The following is an 18,453-nucleotide window of genomic DNA, read 5'->3' as shown; positions in this document are numbered from 1 at the left end:
ATTATTGCTTTTCCACGGGATGTTATAGTCTAACTGGTTGATAGGATTAATGAATATGAAATGATGTATTAATTTAAAAACAAGACTATAAATTCCAGAGAGTCTGGGATTTAGAGATTTTTAAAAGGAAATAATTGTAGAGATGGGGGAGAGTCTAACAAACCTAATAATCCTCAAATGACCTGAATTATTCTTTAGCTCCTTTAAATTATATAAGTAAATATTTAAGAGCCTTTTATATATAGTATAAGGGAAAAGAAAAGTAAATAAAAGCTTGGAGATTTTCATAGGGCTTGTTTAAATGGTGTAACTCCAAGCCTGGAGACTTTCCTGGAAGATTAAATGTTAGCTGATCAGTCCCTGAGTGGAGGCAAGAGTCAATCCCATGCACGAACCTGGCAAAGCTCAGTCTCTTTACCCTGACCTCTCTCTCATACCTTAAATTTTTTCTCATTCAGCCAGTGCAGGCAGTGGTGACAAAGAGCCCAGATTTGTATTACAAATTCTTACACTGGAGCTGATAGATATATCAAACTAAAGAATATTTAATAAAATTTTCAGAGAATAGTGATATTTTTCATAAACCTATTAAATAGATTTCATTATTTTGGAGATAACTTCACAAATTTGTAGTCTATGTATTTGTTAGTCTTAAAATTTAGTGAAGTGCTCTGGTATTTCAATTAACCCACAAAAATATTTTTCTTGTAGGGAGTATTTAAAAAAGAGGGTGATATCGATATGCTTGGTGAAGAATTTAGGAAAGCATATCAGAAAAGGAGTGAAATTTGTGGAGAGAAATGATACCATCAAGATTTGGTAAAACCCGAATTGTTTTTACCACTAGATGTCACCGTAACTTTTGTTTTATGGATTCACTATCACTGAAATGTAATCTATTTTTGTAAACAGTTGTTTTCTAATTAAAAAATTACAGAATATATTTTAGCTACAAAATTGCTTTTAGTCAAACTCTTGTTCCTGAAATGATAATTTGAAGATCTGACTTCCATATCACTACCCAAGAGACTAATTTCTTCATGCTGCTGCTCAGAGCTTTTTCTGCATCTCCATTCAGACTGCAGTTCCACAGGTATTTGTGTTTTAGGAACTTTATTTCCCAGATTTGGCCAAAGTATCTTTTCCTCTGTATTGTAAGGGAAAAGAACAGTTAAGACTGAGGAATTTCAAAGTGCTTTATTGTCAAGAAGAACAATTTCTATCTCACAAACTATCACTTATGAACTAGTGCTGAATATAATATAAGAGGGCAAGTGGGTTATCCTATTTTACAAAATACTTCCTTTAATAATTACATGTCAATTCTGTATCCCCTAAATCTAAACAGGGAATTCTCTGGAGTTACCGGATGAAAGCCAATGAAATTAAAGTTTATAAAGAGTAAGAATAAATCATTAAAGTTTTAAATACAATGTATATGGGTCACATAGTCAGTTATAAAGTAGATCATTTATGAATTTCCCCATTCAAGTGCCTTCATAAATTCCTCTTCGGTAAAAGACAGCATCTTGGCAGCTTCAATATGCATCTGCATTTATAACAAATCGATATTGTTTTAGTATTAAAAGTAGACCACAGAACAATAGAAAATTGATAAAGGTATATAAATATGCTATCAATTATCAGCTCTGTTGGAATGTGTACTTGAATTCCAATAAACGTGAGATTTGAAATAATTACATTCAATGGTCAGCCTGTAAAAGCCTATTTTGCCCATGGTGGTTATTGAACCAATCTATTAAGAGAATATAGTAACATTTTAATTTATAAATTATAAATATAGTAACATTTAACTGTTACAAAAAGAGAAAGTGGCAGAACCATGACTTCATATCCTCTCACTACCAGGTGATTCATGTGCACAGAAGGGAATATAGCTTCGAATCAATCTTCAATGTTTCAAGAGGCAAGCCAATCCCCTAAGATAACAGTTATTCTTGTATATAATTAGGGAGTACCCATACTGTATTTCCAGTCCCATTTGCCACATTACTAATTTACTTGCAGGAAAATATCCAGTTGCTTGGATGACACATATATAAATCTTATTGTGTATGTTATATAGATAAAATTTTGTGCCTAAGCATGTCAAACTATAAGACCTATCTAAAGTAGAAATAACTATTTTAGTAGAGCAGTCCAAATAATATCTATGATTTAACTTTTTTTTTTTTTTTTTAGATTTTAGAGAGAGAGAGAGAAAAGGAGCAGGGGGAGGGAAAGGGAGAAGCAGACTCCCCACTGAGCAGGGAGCCTGATGTGGAGCTCAATACCAGGACCTTGGGATCATGACCTGAGCAAAGGTAGACATTTAACTGACTAAGCCACCAGGTATTCCTGTGTTTTTTAAGGACAGACTCACCTTTTGCCTTTTTAAAATATCAATTAATTTTAATTGTTTCTTGAAACCTATCATTAATTCTCCTTTTTGTTTTTCTAGCTTCTTATTTTCTGATTTTAATGCTTCAATTTTTTGGTGTTCCTCATTGGCTATATCCTGCAAAAGGAAAAAAAAATATCCCATATAGTCTTCACAATCTTTACTGGAAAAAATATTACTAACATGACAATAGTTTTTATAACTTTTTACCTGAAATATAAAATTTTTGTTGTCTTCTTTGCATTACTGAATAAATGTAACTTTGATAACTTATAGTGATGCTCATGTCTCACACATTTTAAACATTTTAGAAATAATTCAGTTCCAATAATGGCAGCTTGTAATAGACAACTCTTCTGAGGGTAACAAAAAACATTTGAAGGTATAGATGAGTAATCGGTAGTGAGCAGAAACTGGAAGTGATACGATCCTTGAAAAAAAGGAAATATACTGGCTAAAGTCCACATTCAGCTGACTTGAGAGCACTTTCTACCTTATGGGTTCACAAGAGATAGACCTTACAGAAAAAGTAATCTTACTGGGCTGAGGAATGAGACAGCAGCTTTGCCAGGGTGGTAGAAATTTCTAGGTGGCAAATCCTAGAAAGAATGGAGCCCTTGAAATTCCCTCAAATCCTTGGCAGACACCTAAATACCCCAAATACCCCATGTGCAGGGTGAGACCCCTAGGAACACAAGAAAGACAATAGCTGTGGTCTAGCAAGCTGAGCAGAGAATTCAGCCACTGGCCTAACAAGGGAGAAAGAGTTTGTAATTCTGGCAAAAATTAACTGAATGAGCTCTGCAGCAATTTGGACAGTGCAGAAAAAGGACCAATGAACTTTAAAACAGACCAGTAGAATTTAATGAAGTAGAAGAAGATCTACTTAAATGTTAAAGGAAGTCTTTCGTGAAAACAGACCATGATACCAGAAGGAAATCTGAATATGCATACGCATGCATAAAAAATACCAGAAATAATAACATAATAAATATTAGACTTTTTCTTTTTAAAATAAATTGCTTTAAAAGATAATTGATGTCACCAAGATGGCAGATTAGGAAGCTCCAGGCCCTTGCCCCCAATGAACACACATGGAAACAGTGAAGATACAATGTAGCATAAGAACTATAGAAGCCAATTAAGCAGCAGTAGCAACCAGGCAAACACCTAACCAAGTAAAAGCCACATTCAAAATGATAGGAAATATCATGGCATTTATGCTCACCCTTTCTCCTTACCCTCCTGGGATATGGAAGGAAGCCTCTCAATTCATGGAAACAAGAGTAGAACCTGATTGTAATGTTCTGACTTGTCTGAGGATTGCTTGAGGGACTGTCTTGTCTGATTCAGAGCACTGATGGAATGGTGGCACAGTTTAGATTATCAGGTTGGAGGCTGCTGAAAGTAGTGGGAAATGCTGCACATGAGGGCTATAGGGGGTCTGCAGAACCACAAATGCAAGAGATTATAGGCAAAAGAATAAAATATAACATTTAAGGCCCTTAGAAGAAGCAGGGCTGAAGCTCCTAGGAAATTAAGACATTTAAGTGACTGAAGAGCTTTAAGAACTTTAATACAAAATGGCAATAGAAAGTTCTTCCCCATCAGTAATAACTTGAAATGTAAATGAATTAAATTCCCCCTAGATTGGATTTTAAAAAAAGACAAGTGTATTCTGTCTACAAGAGACTCACTTTAGATCTAATGATATATATATAGATAGATGAAAATGAAAGGATGAAGATACTGCATGCAAATAGCACCCAAAGAGGATAGAGGTGGCTATATTAATTAGATAAGAGACTTTACGTCAAAACAGTTACAAGACAAAAAAGGCCATTTTTTAATAAAAGGCTCAATTCACCAAGGAGTTTTAACAATTACATATGTACCAAACATCAGTTCCTAAATACACGAGACAGTGACAGAACTGGTGAGCTCTGCAATTAATAATAGACTTCAATACCCCACCTATGGATATAACTAGAAAGAGCAATAAGAACAGTACTTGAATAACCAATTGGACCCAAAAGACATATACAGAACATTCCAACCAACAAAAGCAAAATACACTTTTTTTTCTCTAAAGATTTGAGATAGAAGAGGGTAATAAGGGCAGAGAGAAACCCAAGCAGACTCTGCTGAATATGGAGCCTGACACAGAGCTTGATCTCACCACGCTGATACCACAACCTGAGCCAAAACCTAGAATCAGCCCTCAACCGACTACACCAACCAGGTGCCCCAAAATACACATTTTTTTAAAATGCACATGAAAGATTGGCCTAGATCATGTTAGGCCACGAAACTATTAATTTTTAAAGACTGAAACCATACAAAGTGTCTATCCTGCTAACAGTAAAATGAAACTAGAATACAACAGAATTTATGGAAAATCCATAAATATGTGAGAATTAACACACTCTTAACCAATGAGTTAAAGAAGAAATTGTAAGGGAAATAAGAGAATATCTTCAGATAAATGACAATGAAAACACAATGTACTGAAATTTATAGGATGTAGGGAAAGCAATACTAAGGGGAAAATGTATAGCTATAAATGCTTATGTTAAAAAAGAATAAAGATCTCAAATCAACAACCCAACTATAACTTAGAGAACTAAACCCAAAGCTAGTTGAAAACAGAAAATACTATAGGTTAGAGGTAAATGAAATAGAGAATAAAATAACAGTGGAGAAAAATCAATGAAGCCAAGAGCTGGTTCTTGGAAAAGATCAACAAAACTGCCAAACCTTTACCCTAGACTAAGAAAAAAAAAAAGAGAAGACTCAACAGCAGAAATGGAAGAGGTGATATTACAACCGACTTTACAGAAAAAAAATTATAAATGGAAGAGAAGACATTACAACTGATACCACAGAAATACAGAGGATAAAAGAATACTCTGAACAATGGTATACCAATAAACTGGATAACCTAGACGAAATAAACTCCTAGACACTCCCAGTCTACTAAAACTGAATGATGAAGAAACAGGAAATCAGTTCAGGAAATCCAAACAAATACACAGCTAGTTAGGAGATTGAAGGAGTATTTAAAAACCTCTCAACAAGGAAATCCCCGAACCAAATAGCTTCACTGGTGAATTTTACCAAATATTTAAAGAAAAATTAACACCAATCATCCTCAAATTCTTTCCCCAAATTAAAGAGACCAAAATACTTCTAAATTCATTCAATAAAAGCCAGCATTAACCTGATACCAAAGCCAGACAAAAACACTACAGATCAATAATCCCTCACAAATACTAATGTGAAAATCTTCAACAAAATAATAGCAAACTGAATTCCACAGTACATGAAAAGGATTATACAGAATGACCAAGTGGAATATATTCCTGGAAGCAAGGATGATGGTTCAACATACAAAAATCAACTGACAGAACACTCCACATTAACGGAAGGAAAAAAAAACACACAATCCTCTCAATTGATGTAGATAAAGCATATGAGAAGATTCAACACAATTTCATGATAAAAACATTACACAAGGAACAAAATGCTCCCACTTCAACATAATAAGAGCCATATATGAAAAGCCCACAGATCATATACTCACTGGTAAAAGACTGGAAGCTTTTTCTCTATGATCAGGAACAAGACAAGGATACCTGCTTTTGCCAGTTTTATCCAACATAGTCCTAGAAATCTTGGTCAGAGCAGCTAGGGGAGAAAAAATAAATCAAAGGCATTCAAATAAAAAAGAAGCGATTATTCCTGTTCACAGATAACACAAAATGCAGAAAACCCGAAAGATTCCATAAAAAAACTAAGAATAACTTCATTTGGTAAAGCAGCAAGATACAGAATCAATACACAAAAATCACCTATATTTTATATATTAATAACGAACATTCCTAAAAATTAATAACCATCAAAAAGAACAAAATACTTAGGAATAAACATAGCCAAGGAGGTGAAAGACTTCTACACAGAAAATTTCAAAACACTGCTGAAAGAATTTAGACACAAATAAATGGACAGAAATTCTGTGTGCGTGGATTGGAAAGATTTAATAGTTATGATGCCAATACTACCCCAAAGATACAGTTTAAATATAATCTCTATCAAAATACCAATTGTGTTTCTTACAGAAATAGAAAGATCCATCCTAATATTCATAGGGAATCTCAAAAGATCACAAAGAGCCAAACAATTCTGAAAATGAATAACAAAGTTGGAGGTCTCATACTTCCGGATTTCAAAATTTATGACAACGCTACAAGAATCAAAAACAATATGATACCTTCATAAAAGACATATAGACCAATGGAATAGAGAACCCAGAAATAAACCTCTCTACATAAGAACAAATGATTATGGACAAGGGTGTCAAGCCTGGAAAACGACATCTTCTGTAATAAACAGTGCTAGGAAACTTGATATCCCCAAGCAAAATAATGAACTTATACCCCTATATTATGCCATATATAAAAATTAACTCAAATTTAGTTAGTTTAGACATCTAAATGTAATCCTAAAGTTATGAAACTGTTAGAAGAAAACAGAGGACATGGTACATGATATTGGATTTGGTTAGGATTTCTTAGATAGAACACCAACAGTACAGAAGAAAAAATAAACTGGACTACATCAAAGGACAAAATCAACAGAGTGAAAGGCAACCTATAGAATGGTTTGCAGATATTTGCAAATCATGTATCTGATAAGGAGTTAAAATCCAGAATATGTAAAGAACTCCAAATCATTAAAAGAGCACAGTCAATGAGTCCTTTGCGTATTTTTTAGACCTTTCTCCAAAGAAGATATATAAATGACTAACAAGCACATAAAAAGGTGGTCAGCATCACCACTCATTAGGGAAATGCAAACCAAAATCACAATGAGAGAACCACCTAATAAACATTAGGATGACTACCATAAAATAAAACCAAAAGCAAAAGAAACAACAAACAAGTGCTGATGAGGATACAGAGAAATTGGCACCCTGAGAACCTGGGGGCTAAGTGGTTGCATGTGTGCCTTTGGCTCAGGTCATGATCCCAGGGTCCTGGGATTGCGTCCTGCATCAGTCTCCCAAGAGGGAGCCTGCTTCTCGCTGGCTATGTCTCTGCCTCCCTGTGTGTATCTCTCATGAATAAATAAAATCTTTAAAAAAAAAAAAGTTGGAATCCTCATGCATCAATGGTGAGGATGCAAAATGATGCAGCTGTATGGAAAAGCAATATGGTTGTTTCTTAAAAAAGCAATATGGTTGTTTCTTAAAAAATGAAAGATTTACCATATGATCCAGTAATTCCACATCTGGACATATATCCAAAATAATTGAATGCAGGGTCTTAAAATAATTAATTGTACACTCATGTTCATAGCAGGATTATTCGTAATAGCCAAAAGGTGGGAGCAACCCAAGTATTTATCCACAGACTAGTGGATAAACAAAATGTGGCTGGTTTGTATACACACGCACGCACACACACACAGTGGATTATTACTAAGCCTTTAAAAGGAATGAAATTTTGACACATGGTACAACATGGATGAAACTTGAAGACATTATGCTATGTGAAATAAATCAGTCACAAAAAGAGAAACACTGTATGAACCATTTATGTGACGTAAACGACCATATAGAGTGGTCAAAATCAAAGATAGAAATTAGAATTGTGGTTGTCAGGGTGATGGAAAGGGGAATGGGGAATTGCTGTTTAATGAACACAGTTTCAGTTTTTGCAAGATGAAAAAAAAGTTCTGGAGTCTGGCTGCGTAATAGTGTGCATATATGTAATACCATGAACTGTATACTTAAAACATAAAAGGGTATTTTTATATGTACTATACCAAAATTAATTTTTAAATTTTTTCAAAATTAATTTTTAATTTAATTTTATTTATTTATTTTTAAAGATTTTATTTTATTTATTCATGATAGACACACAGAGAGAGAGAGAGAGAGAGGCAGAGACACACAGGCAGAGGGAGAAGCAGGCTCCATGCAGGGAGCCCGACGTGGGACTCGATCCCTGGTCTCCAGGATCACGCCCTGGGCCAAAGGCAGGCACTAAACCACTGCATCACCCAGGGATCCCCTAATTTTTAATTTTAAAAGGTAATTCTTTAAGGCAAAAGGTAATGATGTAGTGTGGAGTTTGTGTATAAGTAAAATATATAACAATAGCAAAAATGGTACGAGAGTAAATGAAAGTACACTACTAAAAGGTTCTTACGTTATTCAAAAAGTGCTGTAATATTACTGGAAGACAGACAATGGTAAGTTAAAGTGTATGATAAATACTAAAATGTTCATAGAAAAGTTGAGACAAAAAAAAAAAAGAAAAGTTGAGACAATACAGGAGATAAAATGGAATCATTAAAAGAATATTCAAAAGGAGAGAAAGAAGGGAAAGAAACAAAATTAGGAATAAAAAACAAGAACAAAATTAAACCCAACCATATTAATAATCACATTAAATGTAATTCTAAACATTCCATTGAAAAGTCAGAGACTGTGACATTGAACAAATGAATGAATAAGTAAAAAGTACTCAACTGTATGCTGCCTATATAAGATACAAAGGAGTTATAAGTAAAAGGATGGAAAAAGATATTCTAATGCTATCACTAATTAAAAGAAAACTAAAGTGGGTGTCTGGCTGGCTTAGTTGGTAGGGCACGCGACGTGACTCTTAATCTCAGGGTCATGAGTTTAAGCCCCTCATTGGGCATGGAGACTACATTAAAGAAACAAACCTTAAAAAAAAGCTGCAGTTACTTAATATCTAAGAGTATATCACAACAAAGACAATTATGAGGAATATAAATTGTATCACAATAATAAAGGGTTCAACTCATTATGAGGACATAACAATCTTATATTTTAATGTATCTACCACTAGTCCTCCAAAGTACATGATGCAAAAACTGCCAAAACTGAAAAAGGGAAAATAATCCACAATTCTGTTTGGAGATCAGTACCCCTTCTCAATCACTGACAGAACAAGTAACTAAAATATGTAAAGATACAGAAGACTTGAATACGCTATCAAGCAACTTGACATAATTGACACTTACTGAATACTCCTCCCAGTAAACACAGAATATACATTCTTTACAAGGAGACAGGGAACATATGCCAATTTAAATCACATTCCAGGCCATAAAACAAAGCTCTATAAATTTACAATGATTCAAATAAGAACAAATGCTCAGGGAAGACCGCGTAGGAGGTCCCTAAATTAACCTTGTCCTGAGATACAACTAGGTAACACATCAGTGCAGATAACCCAGAAAATGACCTGAAAACTGGAAGAACAAACTCCACAACTAAATGTAGAGAAAAGGCCACATCAAAGAGAGTGGGAAGGGTAGATATGCAGTTGGCAGCTAAACCCCACAAGTCTGGCCACCAGAGAGAGGAAGCCGTAGGTGTGGAAAGGGGTGAGAAACAGACTATTACACTGGGGAGCCTGCAGAGGGAAGACAAAGCCCCATGGCATTTGACTGTGAAAATCAGAGGGGTCAAATTTCAAGAGTTCTTACAGCCAGTGATACTAAAAGCCTGGAACTTTAAAAATCAGCAGGCCCAGCTATGGGAGATCCCAGAGGACAATAGGAAGCGGAGTCCCCACCCTTAAAGAGTCAGCACAAAAAACAGCCCCAGAGACACAGCTTAAAGCAGCAGTTTGAAAAAACATCTGGAGGCACCTAGGTAGCTCAGCTGATTAAGCATCTGACTTTGGCTCAGGTCACAATCCTGGAGTCCTGGAATCAAGCCCTGCATCAGGCTCCCTGCTTAGCAGGGAGTCTGCTTCTCCCTCCACCTCTGTCCCTCCCTCCATTTGTGTGCTCTCTCTCTCTCTAGGTTGCTCTCTCAAATAAAATCTATAAAACGAAAAGAAAAACATCTGGGAAAGTTAGTTACTAACTTCGGAGTTCCCTGAGGAACTTCTCTAGGAACAAAGGAGCTGGCAGCCTCCATTTCCCTCTCCTGCCCCCAAGCATAATCATATGATCACCTATGGGAACCAGCTCAGCATCTGCATTCACTACCTAACTGGCTTAGACCATGCCCTACTGCCTCCAAACACAACTGCTTCAGTCCCTTAATTGTAGGTCCCCTCCCTGAGAATAGTGCAATCTTTGCCAATACTGCATCTCCCAACCTCCTACGGATGACATGCACACATTGGTAAAACTGCACCCCTCACTTGCCTGCTCCTGTGCAACCTGCAGAGCACCCCAGATGCCTGGTCTTCCCAACAGCTCCATCCCCTGGAGGACCAGCACCACTTTGCTAAAAATACACCCCCTACACCCCCTGCCCACTACGTTTTGGCACAACAGAGGTAGCTGACTTTCCCAACACACAGGAATAAAGAGAGTTAGGCAAAATTAGGAGACAGAGGAATATGTCCCATATGAAAGAACAGGACAAAATCTTAGCAAGACACCTAAGAGAAACAGAGATAAATATGCCTGACAGAGAATTTAGTAATGATCATAAACATACTCACTGGACTTGAGAAGAGTAAAAGACATTAGTGGGATCCTTAACACAGACATTTTAAAAAAAGAACTGATCAGAGATAAAGAAAAAATAATTGAAACTAAAAATATACTTGATGGAATAAATAATAGGCTAGAGGAAAGAGAGGAACAAATTAATGATCTGGAAGACAGAGTAACAGAAAGTAAGCTGAGCAAATGAGAAAAGAATTATGTAAAATGAGAATAGACTTAGGGAATTCAGTGACTCCACCACATTTAATATATTATATTCACATTATAGGGATTCAGAAGAAGAAAAGAGAAAAGAGAGCAGAATATTTAAGTGAAGACATAACAGCTGAAAACTTCCCTAATCTGGAGAAGGAAACAGATATCCAGATCCTGGAAGCACAGATATTGCCCAACAAAATCGACTCAAAGAGGTCCATACCAAGACATAGAAATTAAAATGGCAAAATGTAGTGAGAAAGAAAAGAAACTCAAAAGCAGCAAGAGAAAAGAGTTACATATAAGGGGAAAGCCCATAAGGCTATCAGCAGATTTTTCAACAGAAATTTAGCAGGCCAGAAGAAAATGGCATGACACATTCAAAGTGCTGAAAGGGAAAAACCTGCAGTGAAGAATATTCAATCCAGTAAGGTTATCATTCAGAATAGAAGGAGAGAAGAAGAGTTTCTTAGACAGGGGCACATGGGTGGGTCAGTGGCTGAGCATCTGCCTTTGGCTCAGGGCATGATCCCAGGGTTCTGGGATCCAGTCCTGCATCAGGCTCCCTGCAGGGAGCCTGCTTTTCCCTCTGCCTATGTCTCTGCCTCTCTCTATGTGTCTCCATGAATAAATAAAATCTTAATTTTTTTTTCTCAGACAAAAACTAATGGAGTTCATAAGCACTAAATAAGCCCTACAAGAAATATTCAAGGGGACTCTTTGAGTGGAAAGTAAAGACGATCAGTGAGAGTATGAAAAATAGGAAACACAAAAGCAGTAAAAATAAGTATATCTATAAAAATACTCAAGGGATTCACAACATAAAAGGATATAAAATATGACATCATAAACCTAAAACAAGGTAGGAGAAAAAAATGGATTCAAACTTAAGCAACCATCAACTTCATATAGACTGTTATATACACACCTAATGGTAACCATAAATCAAAAATCAGTAATAAATATGCAAAGAATAAAGAAAAATGAATCCAAGTATATCACTAAAGAAAGTTAGCAAACCACGGAAGAGAGCAAGTCAAGAATCAGAAAAACTACAATAACAACCACAAAACAAGTAACAAAATATTAAATACTTATCTATCAATAATTACTCTGTAAATGGACTAAATGCTCCAACTGAAACAGAGGATGACAGAATGGATGAGAAAACAAAACCCATCTATATGCTGCCTACAAAAGACTTACTTTAGACCTAAAGACACCTGCAGATTGAAAATGACGGGATGGAGAAACATTTATTGTGCAAGTGGATGTCAAAAGAAAGATGGGGTAACAGTACTTATATTGGACAAAATAGATTTTAAAACACTGTAACAAGACAAAGAAGGACTATATAAAATAATAAAGGGGACAATCCAATAAGTAGATACAATTGTAAATGCTTATATACCCAACATGAAAGCACCCAAATACATAAAACAGTAAAACATAAAGGAACTAATGGATAGTAATGCAATAATAGTAGGGGACTTTAACACCCCACTTCTATCAACGGACAGATCAGATCATCTAAACAAAATCAACAAGGAAAGAGTGGCTTTAAATGATACAATGGACCAAATGGACTTAACAGATATATTCAGAACATCCTAAAATAGCAGAATAGGGATTCTTTTCAAGCACATATGAAACACTCTCCAGAGCAGACATTTAGGCCACAAAACAAGTCTCAACAGATTAAAAAATACTGAAGTCATACCATGTATCTTTTCTGACTATGGTGCTATGAAACTAGAAATCAAACACAAGAAAAAAATCTGGGAGGAGCACAAATACATGGAGGCTAAATAACATGCTACTAAAAAATTAATGGGTGAACCAAGATATCAAAGAAGAAATAAAAAATTACATGTAAATAAGTGAAAATGAAAACACAACAGTGCAAAATCTTTGGGATGTAGCAAAAGCAGTTCTAAAAGAGAAGTTTATAGCAACACAGGTCTACCTCAAGAAACAAGAAAAATCTCAAACCACCTAATCTTACACCTAAAGGAGTTAGAAAAAGAAAAAACAAAACCCAAAACCAGCAGAAGGAAGGAAATAATAAAGCTTATAGCAGAAATAAGTGATATAGAAACTATAAAAACAATAGAACAGATCAATGACACCAGGAGCTGGTTCTTTGAAAAGCTCAACAAAATTGATAAACCTCTAGCAAGACCCAAGAAAAAAAGTGAGGGGCAGGGGAGAGGACTCAAATAAAACCACAAAAGAGAAATGACTACAAACACCACATAAATATAAAGAATTATTATATGCGACAACCTGAAAGAAATTGATAAGTTCCTAGAAACACATAACCTACCAAAACTGAAGAAATAGAAATTTTGAATAAACTAATTACCAGCAATGAAATTGCATAAGTAATCAAAAAGATCCTAACAAACACAAGTCCAGGACCAGAAAGCTTCACAGGAAAATTCTACCAAATATTTTAAAAAGAGTTAATAATACCTATTCTTCTCAAACTATTCCAACAAATAGAAGAGGAAGGGAAACTTCCAAATTTATTCTATAAGAGCAGCATTACTCTGATACCAACACCAGATAAAGATACAACAAAAATAAAACTATAAGCCAATCTCTCTGATGAACATATATGCAGAAATCCTCAAGAAAATATTAGCAAATGAAATCCAACAGTACATTTGAAAAAATCATTCATCACAATCAAGTGGGATTTATCCCTGGGATGCCAAGGTGATTCAGCATTCATAAATCAATCAACATGATAGATCACATTACTAAGAGAAAGAATACAAACCATAATAGTCATTTCAATAGATGCAGAAAAAAAAGCATTTGATAAAGTGTATCCATTCATGATTTTAAAAAACCCAACAACACAAAAAACCATCAACAAAGTAGGTTTACCTAAACATAATAAAGGCCTTCTATGAAATCTCACAGCGTACATCATATTCAATGGTGCAAAACTGAGAGCTTTACCTTAAAGTCAGGAACAAGACAAGGATGTCTACTCCCATCACTCTTATTCACTATAGAATCGGAAGTCCTAGCCACAGCAATCGAACAGAAAGAAACAAAAGGCATCCACATTGGTAGTAAAGAAGTAAAACTTTCACTATGTGAAAGATCTGTACTCTGAAAACTGTGTAACATTGATGAAAATAATTGAAGACAACACAAAGAAATGGAAAGACATTCCATGTTCATGGATTGCAAGAACAACTGTTAAAATGTCCATACTACCAAAGCAATCTACAGTTTTAATGCAATCCCTATCAAAATACAGCCAGCAGGGGCACCTAGGTAGCTCAGTTGGTTAAGCATCGACTCTTGATTTTGGCTCGGGATTGTAAGATCAATCCCCACTTTGTGATCAGCACTCAATGAGGAGTCTGCTTGAGATTCTTTCCCACTGCTCCACCCTCACCTCTCGCTCTCAAATAAATAAATAAATAAATCTTAAAAAAATAATACCACCAGCATTTTTCACAGAACTAGAACAAACAATCCTAAAATTTGTATGGAACCTCAAAAGACCCCAAATAGCCAAAGTAATCCTGAAAAAGAAAAATAAATCTAGGGGTACCTGAGTGGCTAAGTGGTTGAGCATCTGCCTTTGGCTTAGGTTATGATCCCAGGGTTCTGGGATCGAGTCCCACATCAGGCTTCCTGTAGGGAGCCTGCTTCTCTCTCTGCCTCTCTTTGCATCTCTCATGAATAAGTAAAGAAAATCTTTAAAAAAAAGAAATCTAAAGGTATCCTAATTGCAGACTTCAAGTCATACTACAAAGCTATAGTAATCAAAACAGAATGGTACTGACACAAAAATAACACAAAGATCAACAGAACAGAATAGAGAGCCCAGAAATAAACCCACAATTACATGGTCAATTAATCTTTAACAAAGGAAGAAACAATATGCAATGGGAAAAAGATGGTCTCTTTAACAAGCCAAGTTGGGAAAACTGGACAGCTACATGCAAAAGAATGAAAGTGGACCCCTTTCTTACACCATACACAAAAATAAATTCAAAATGGATAAATGTCTAAATGTGAGACCTGAAACCATAAAAACCTTAAAAGAGAGCATAGGCAGTAACTCTGACTTTAGCTGTCGCAACATTTTTCAAGATATGACTCCTGAGACAAAGGAAATAAAAGCAAAAATAAACTATTGGGACTACATCAAAACAAAAAGCTTTTGCACAGTGAAGGAAATAATCAACAAAACTAAAATGCAACCTACTGAATGGGAGAAGATATTTGCAAAAGACATATCCCATAAAGGGTTAGCATCCAAAATATATAAAGAACTTCTACAACACCCCCCCAAAACAAATAATCCAATTAAAAATGAGTAAAAGCATGAATAGAATTTTCTCCAGAGTAGACATATAGATGGGCATCCATGAAATGCAAATCAAAACCGCAAGAGGTATCACCTTATACGTGCCAGAATGGCTAAAATCAAAAAAAACACAAGAAGCAAGTGTTGACAAGGATGTGGTGAAAAAGGAATCCTTGTGCATTGTTGGTGAGAATGAAAACTGGTGCAGCCACTGTGGAAAATAGTATGAAGTTTCCTGAAAAAATTCAAAAATAGAAATACCATATGATCTAGTAATTCCACTACTCAGTGTTTACCCAAAGAATATCAAGAGTAATTAAAAAAAAATCATATTCAAAAAAATATGTTTATCTCTCTTTATCGTAGCATTATTTAAAATAACAAAATACAGAAACAGCCCAAGTGTCCATCAACTGATAAATGGATAAAGGAGTGGTGTATATCCAATACAAAATGAAATATTATTCAGCCATAAAAATGAATGGAATCTTGCCACTTGCAACATCATGGATAGAACTAAGGGAGTATAATGCTAAATGAAATAAGTCAGCCAGAGAAAGAAAACTACTGTATGATTTCACTCATGTGGAAATTAAGAAAATAAATGAGCACAGCAAAAGAAGGAGTGATTGAGAAAAAGAGAGAGAGACAAATCAAGAGTTAACGAAAAAGAAATGATGGTTACCAAAGGGGAGTTGAGTAGGGCAATGGGTTAAATAGGTGATGGGGATTTAAAAGTATACTTTTCATGATGAGCACAGAGTAATGTATAGAACTGTCCAATCACTATATTGTATACTTGTAACTAATATAACCCTGTATGTTAACTAGGCTTGAATTTAAAACAAAACAAAACAAGAACAAAGGCATGGTATGCCCACTATGGGATTAAGTTAGAAATCATTAAGAAAGGTATCTGGAAAAATTCCCAAATATTTGTAAATGAAATGACAAGCTACTAAATAGCTCATAATAAAGAAATCAGAGGAAAATTAGAAGGTATTCTGAAAATGAAAATGTGACAAATCAAAGTTTAGCTGAAAGAATGAATAGAGGAAATTTATAATGTTAAATGCTTATATTAGAAAAGAAAGGTTTCAAATCAACAGGTCTGCTTCCATTTCAATAAACCAGAAAAGAACAAACTGAACCCAATTAAGAGAAGGAAATAACAAAGAGCAGAAATCAATAAAAGAGAAAACTGAGGAAAAACAATGAAAGCAGATTTATTAAGGCTCTAGTAAGACTGAGCAGGAAAAGAGGATACAAATAACCAATATTAAGAATGAGGGAAAAAAAGGAAACCTATGATAATGTGGAGGAACATCACTATAGATTAGACAGTTATTTAAAGGACAATAAGGGAGTAACATTTTTAAAAAATGTGAGACCTGAAACCATAATAAATTTGACAACATAGATAAAATGGAGAGATTCCTTGAAAAACACCCAAATCACACAGTAAGATACAGATAGCCTCTATATAGAATACTTTTGTATCTGTTAAAGAAATTGAATTTGAAATTCAAAATATTTTCACATGAACTAAGGATGATTTTATTTTGACAAGGCTAAATAAACAAAAAGAAGAAAAGAAAAGAAAGAAAAGAAAAGAAAAGAAAAGAAAAGAAAAGAAAAAAGAAAAGAAAAAAAGAAAAGAAAAAAAAGAAAAGAAAAAAGAAATCTGGTGAAGAATATGCCACAGGGACCATATCAGCCCGCAAAACCTAAAATAGTTATTAGCTGGCCCTTTATAGAAAAACTATGCCTACCCTTGGCCTGTGTAGAATTCTAAGGATTCAGGGCGCCTGGTGGCTCAGTGGTTGAGCATCTGCCTTTGGCTCAGGTCATGATCCCAGGGTCCTGGGATTGAGTCCTGCATCAGGCTCCCTGCAGAGAGCCTGCTTCTTCCTCTGCCTATGTCTCTGCCTCTCTGTGTGTCTCATGAATAAATAAAATCTTAAAAAAAATACTAAGGATTCTAGAAGAAAAAAATTCTAGACTTTAGCAAAGTTTCAAGATACAAATTGAATATATGAAAGTAAACTGCATCTCTCTATTCTAGCAACACATGATTGGGAATTGAAATTTTAAAAATTTATAGTAACATGAAGAGAGATTAAATACTAAGGGCTAACTGTGGGGGAAAAATGTATAAGACCTGTAGGCTGAAAACTACAAAAATATTGCCTAGAGAAAATGAAGAAGGCTTACAAAATAGATATGCTCTATTCATGATGTGAAAAACACAGTATTGTTAAGAGGCCACTTTTCCCCAAATTGATCTACAGATTTAGTGCAACTCCAATGAAAACTCCAAAAAAACTTTTTGTAGAAATAGGCAAGGTAATTCTAAGGTTTATATGGAAATGCACAGGACCTAAAACAGCCAAAGCAATTTCTGAAAAGAACAAAATCATACTACATGCTTTCAAGATTTTATTATAAAGATGTAATAATCAAGACAGTGTGCTATTAGCATAAAGACAGACACGGAGATCAATCGAACAGAAGAGAGATTCTAGAAATAGTAGCACACATATGTGGGCAACTAATTTTCAACAAAAGTGTCAGGGCAATTCAATGGTAAAGGATAATCTTCTCAACAAAGAGTGCTCCATATATACCAATAATGAAATGAACCTTGACCCTTATAAACAAAAATTCACCTAAAAGCTCAAGCTACACAACTTCTAGAAGAATACATAGGAGCAAATCGTCGTGACCTTAGATTTAGCAAAGAATTCTTAAATAGGCCACAGGAAGCACATTATAAAAGAAAAAACAGATTAGACTACATCAAAATTTAAAAGTTCACTCTTCGGGATCCCTGGGTGGCGCAGCGGTTTAGTGCCTGCCTTTGGACCAGGGCGCGATCCTGGAGACCCAGGATCGAATCCCACGTCAGGCTCCCGGCATGGAGCCTGCTTCTCCCTCTGCCTGTGTCTCTGCCTCTCTCTCTCTCTCTCTCTGTGTGACTATCATAAATTAAAAAAAAAAAAAATAAAGCTTT

At 35.1% G+C, this 18,453-nt stretch overlaps 2 protein-coding genes across 11 annotated transcripts in view; one reads left to right on the top strand and one right to left on the bottom strand.

The window, feature by feature from the left end:
* Positions 1-957, top strand: part of MNS1 (meiosis specific nuclear structural 1) — a 33,216-nt gene extending 32,259 nt beyond the window's left edge. Inside the window, exon 10 of the mRNA XM_035708882.2 lies at positions 712-957. Coding sequence (XP_035564775.1) covers positions 712-804 — 93 coding nt within the window. The 3' untranslated portion in view covers positions 805-957. The remainder of the gene's footprint in view (positions 1-711) is intronic.
* A 225-nt stretch (positions 958-1,182) lies between these two features.
* Positions 1,183-18,453, bottom strand: part of TEX9 (testis expressed 9) — a 196,079-nt gene continuing 178,808 nt past the window's right edge. For 8 of the 10 annotated variants that reach the window (XM_035708884.2, XM_025472705.3, XM_025472706.3 and 5 more), the window contains 2 exons: positions 2,384-2,518; positions 1,183-1,549 (listed from right to left, as the gene is read on the bottom strand). In XM_035708884.2, the coding sequence (XP_035564777.2) occupies positions 1,472-1,549; positions 2,384-2,518 (213 nt within the window). In that variant the 3' untranslated portion in view covers positions 1,183-1,471. Of the gene's footprint in view, positions 1,550-2,383; positions 2,519-2,611; positions 2,832-5,984; positions 6,089-18,453 lie in introns of those variants that run through there. The other 2 variants (XR_007407258.1, XR_007407259.1) reach the window with 2 other exon arrangements.

The sequence above is a fragment of the Canis lupus genome, chromosome 30 (genome assembly GCF_003254725.2).
Source record: "Canis lupus dingo isolate Sandy chromosome 30, ASM325472v2, whole genome shotgun sequence".
In the NCBI taxonomy this organism is placed as follows: Eukaryota; Metazoa; Chordata; class Mammalia; order Carnivora; family Canidae; genus Canis; species Canis lupus.
Note: the sequence above shows the minus strand (reverse complement) of the source record. Positions and strands in the feature narration are given on the sequence as shown.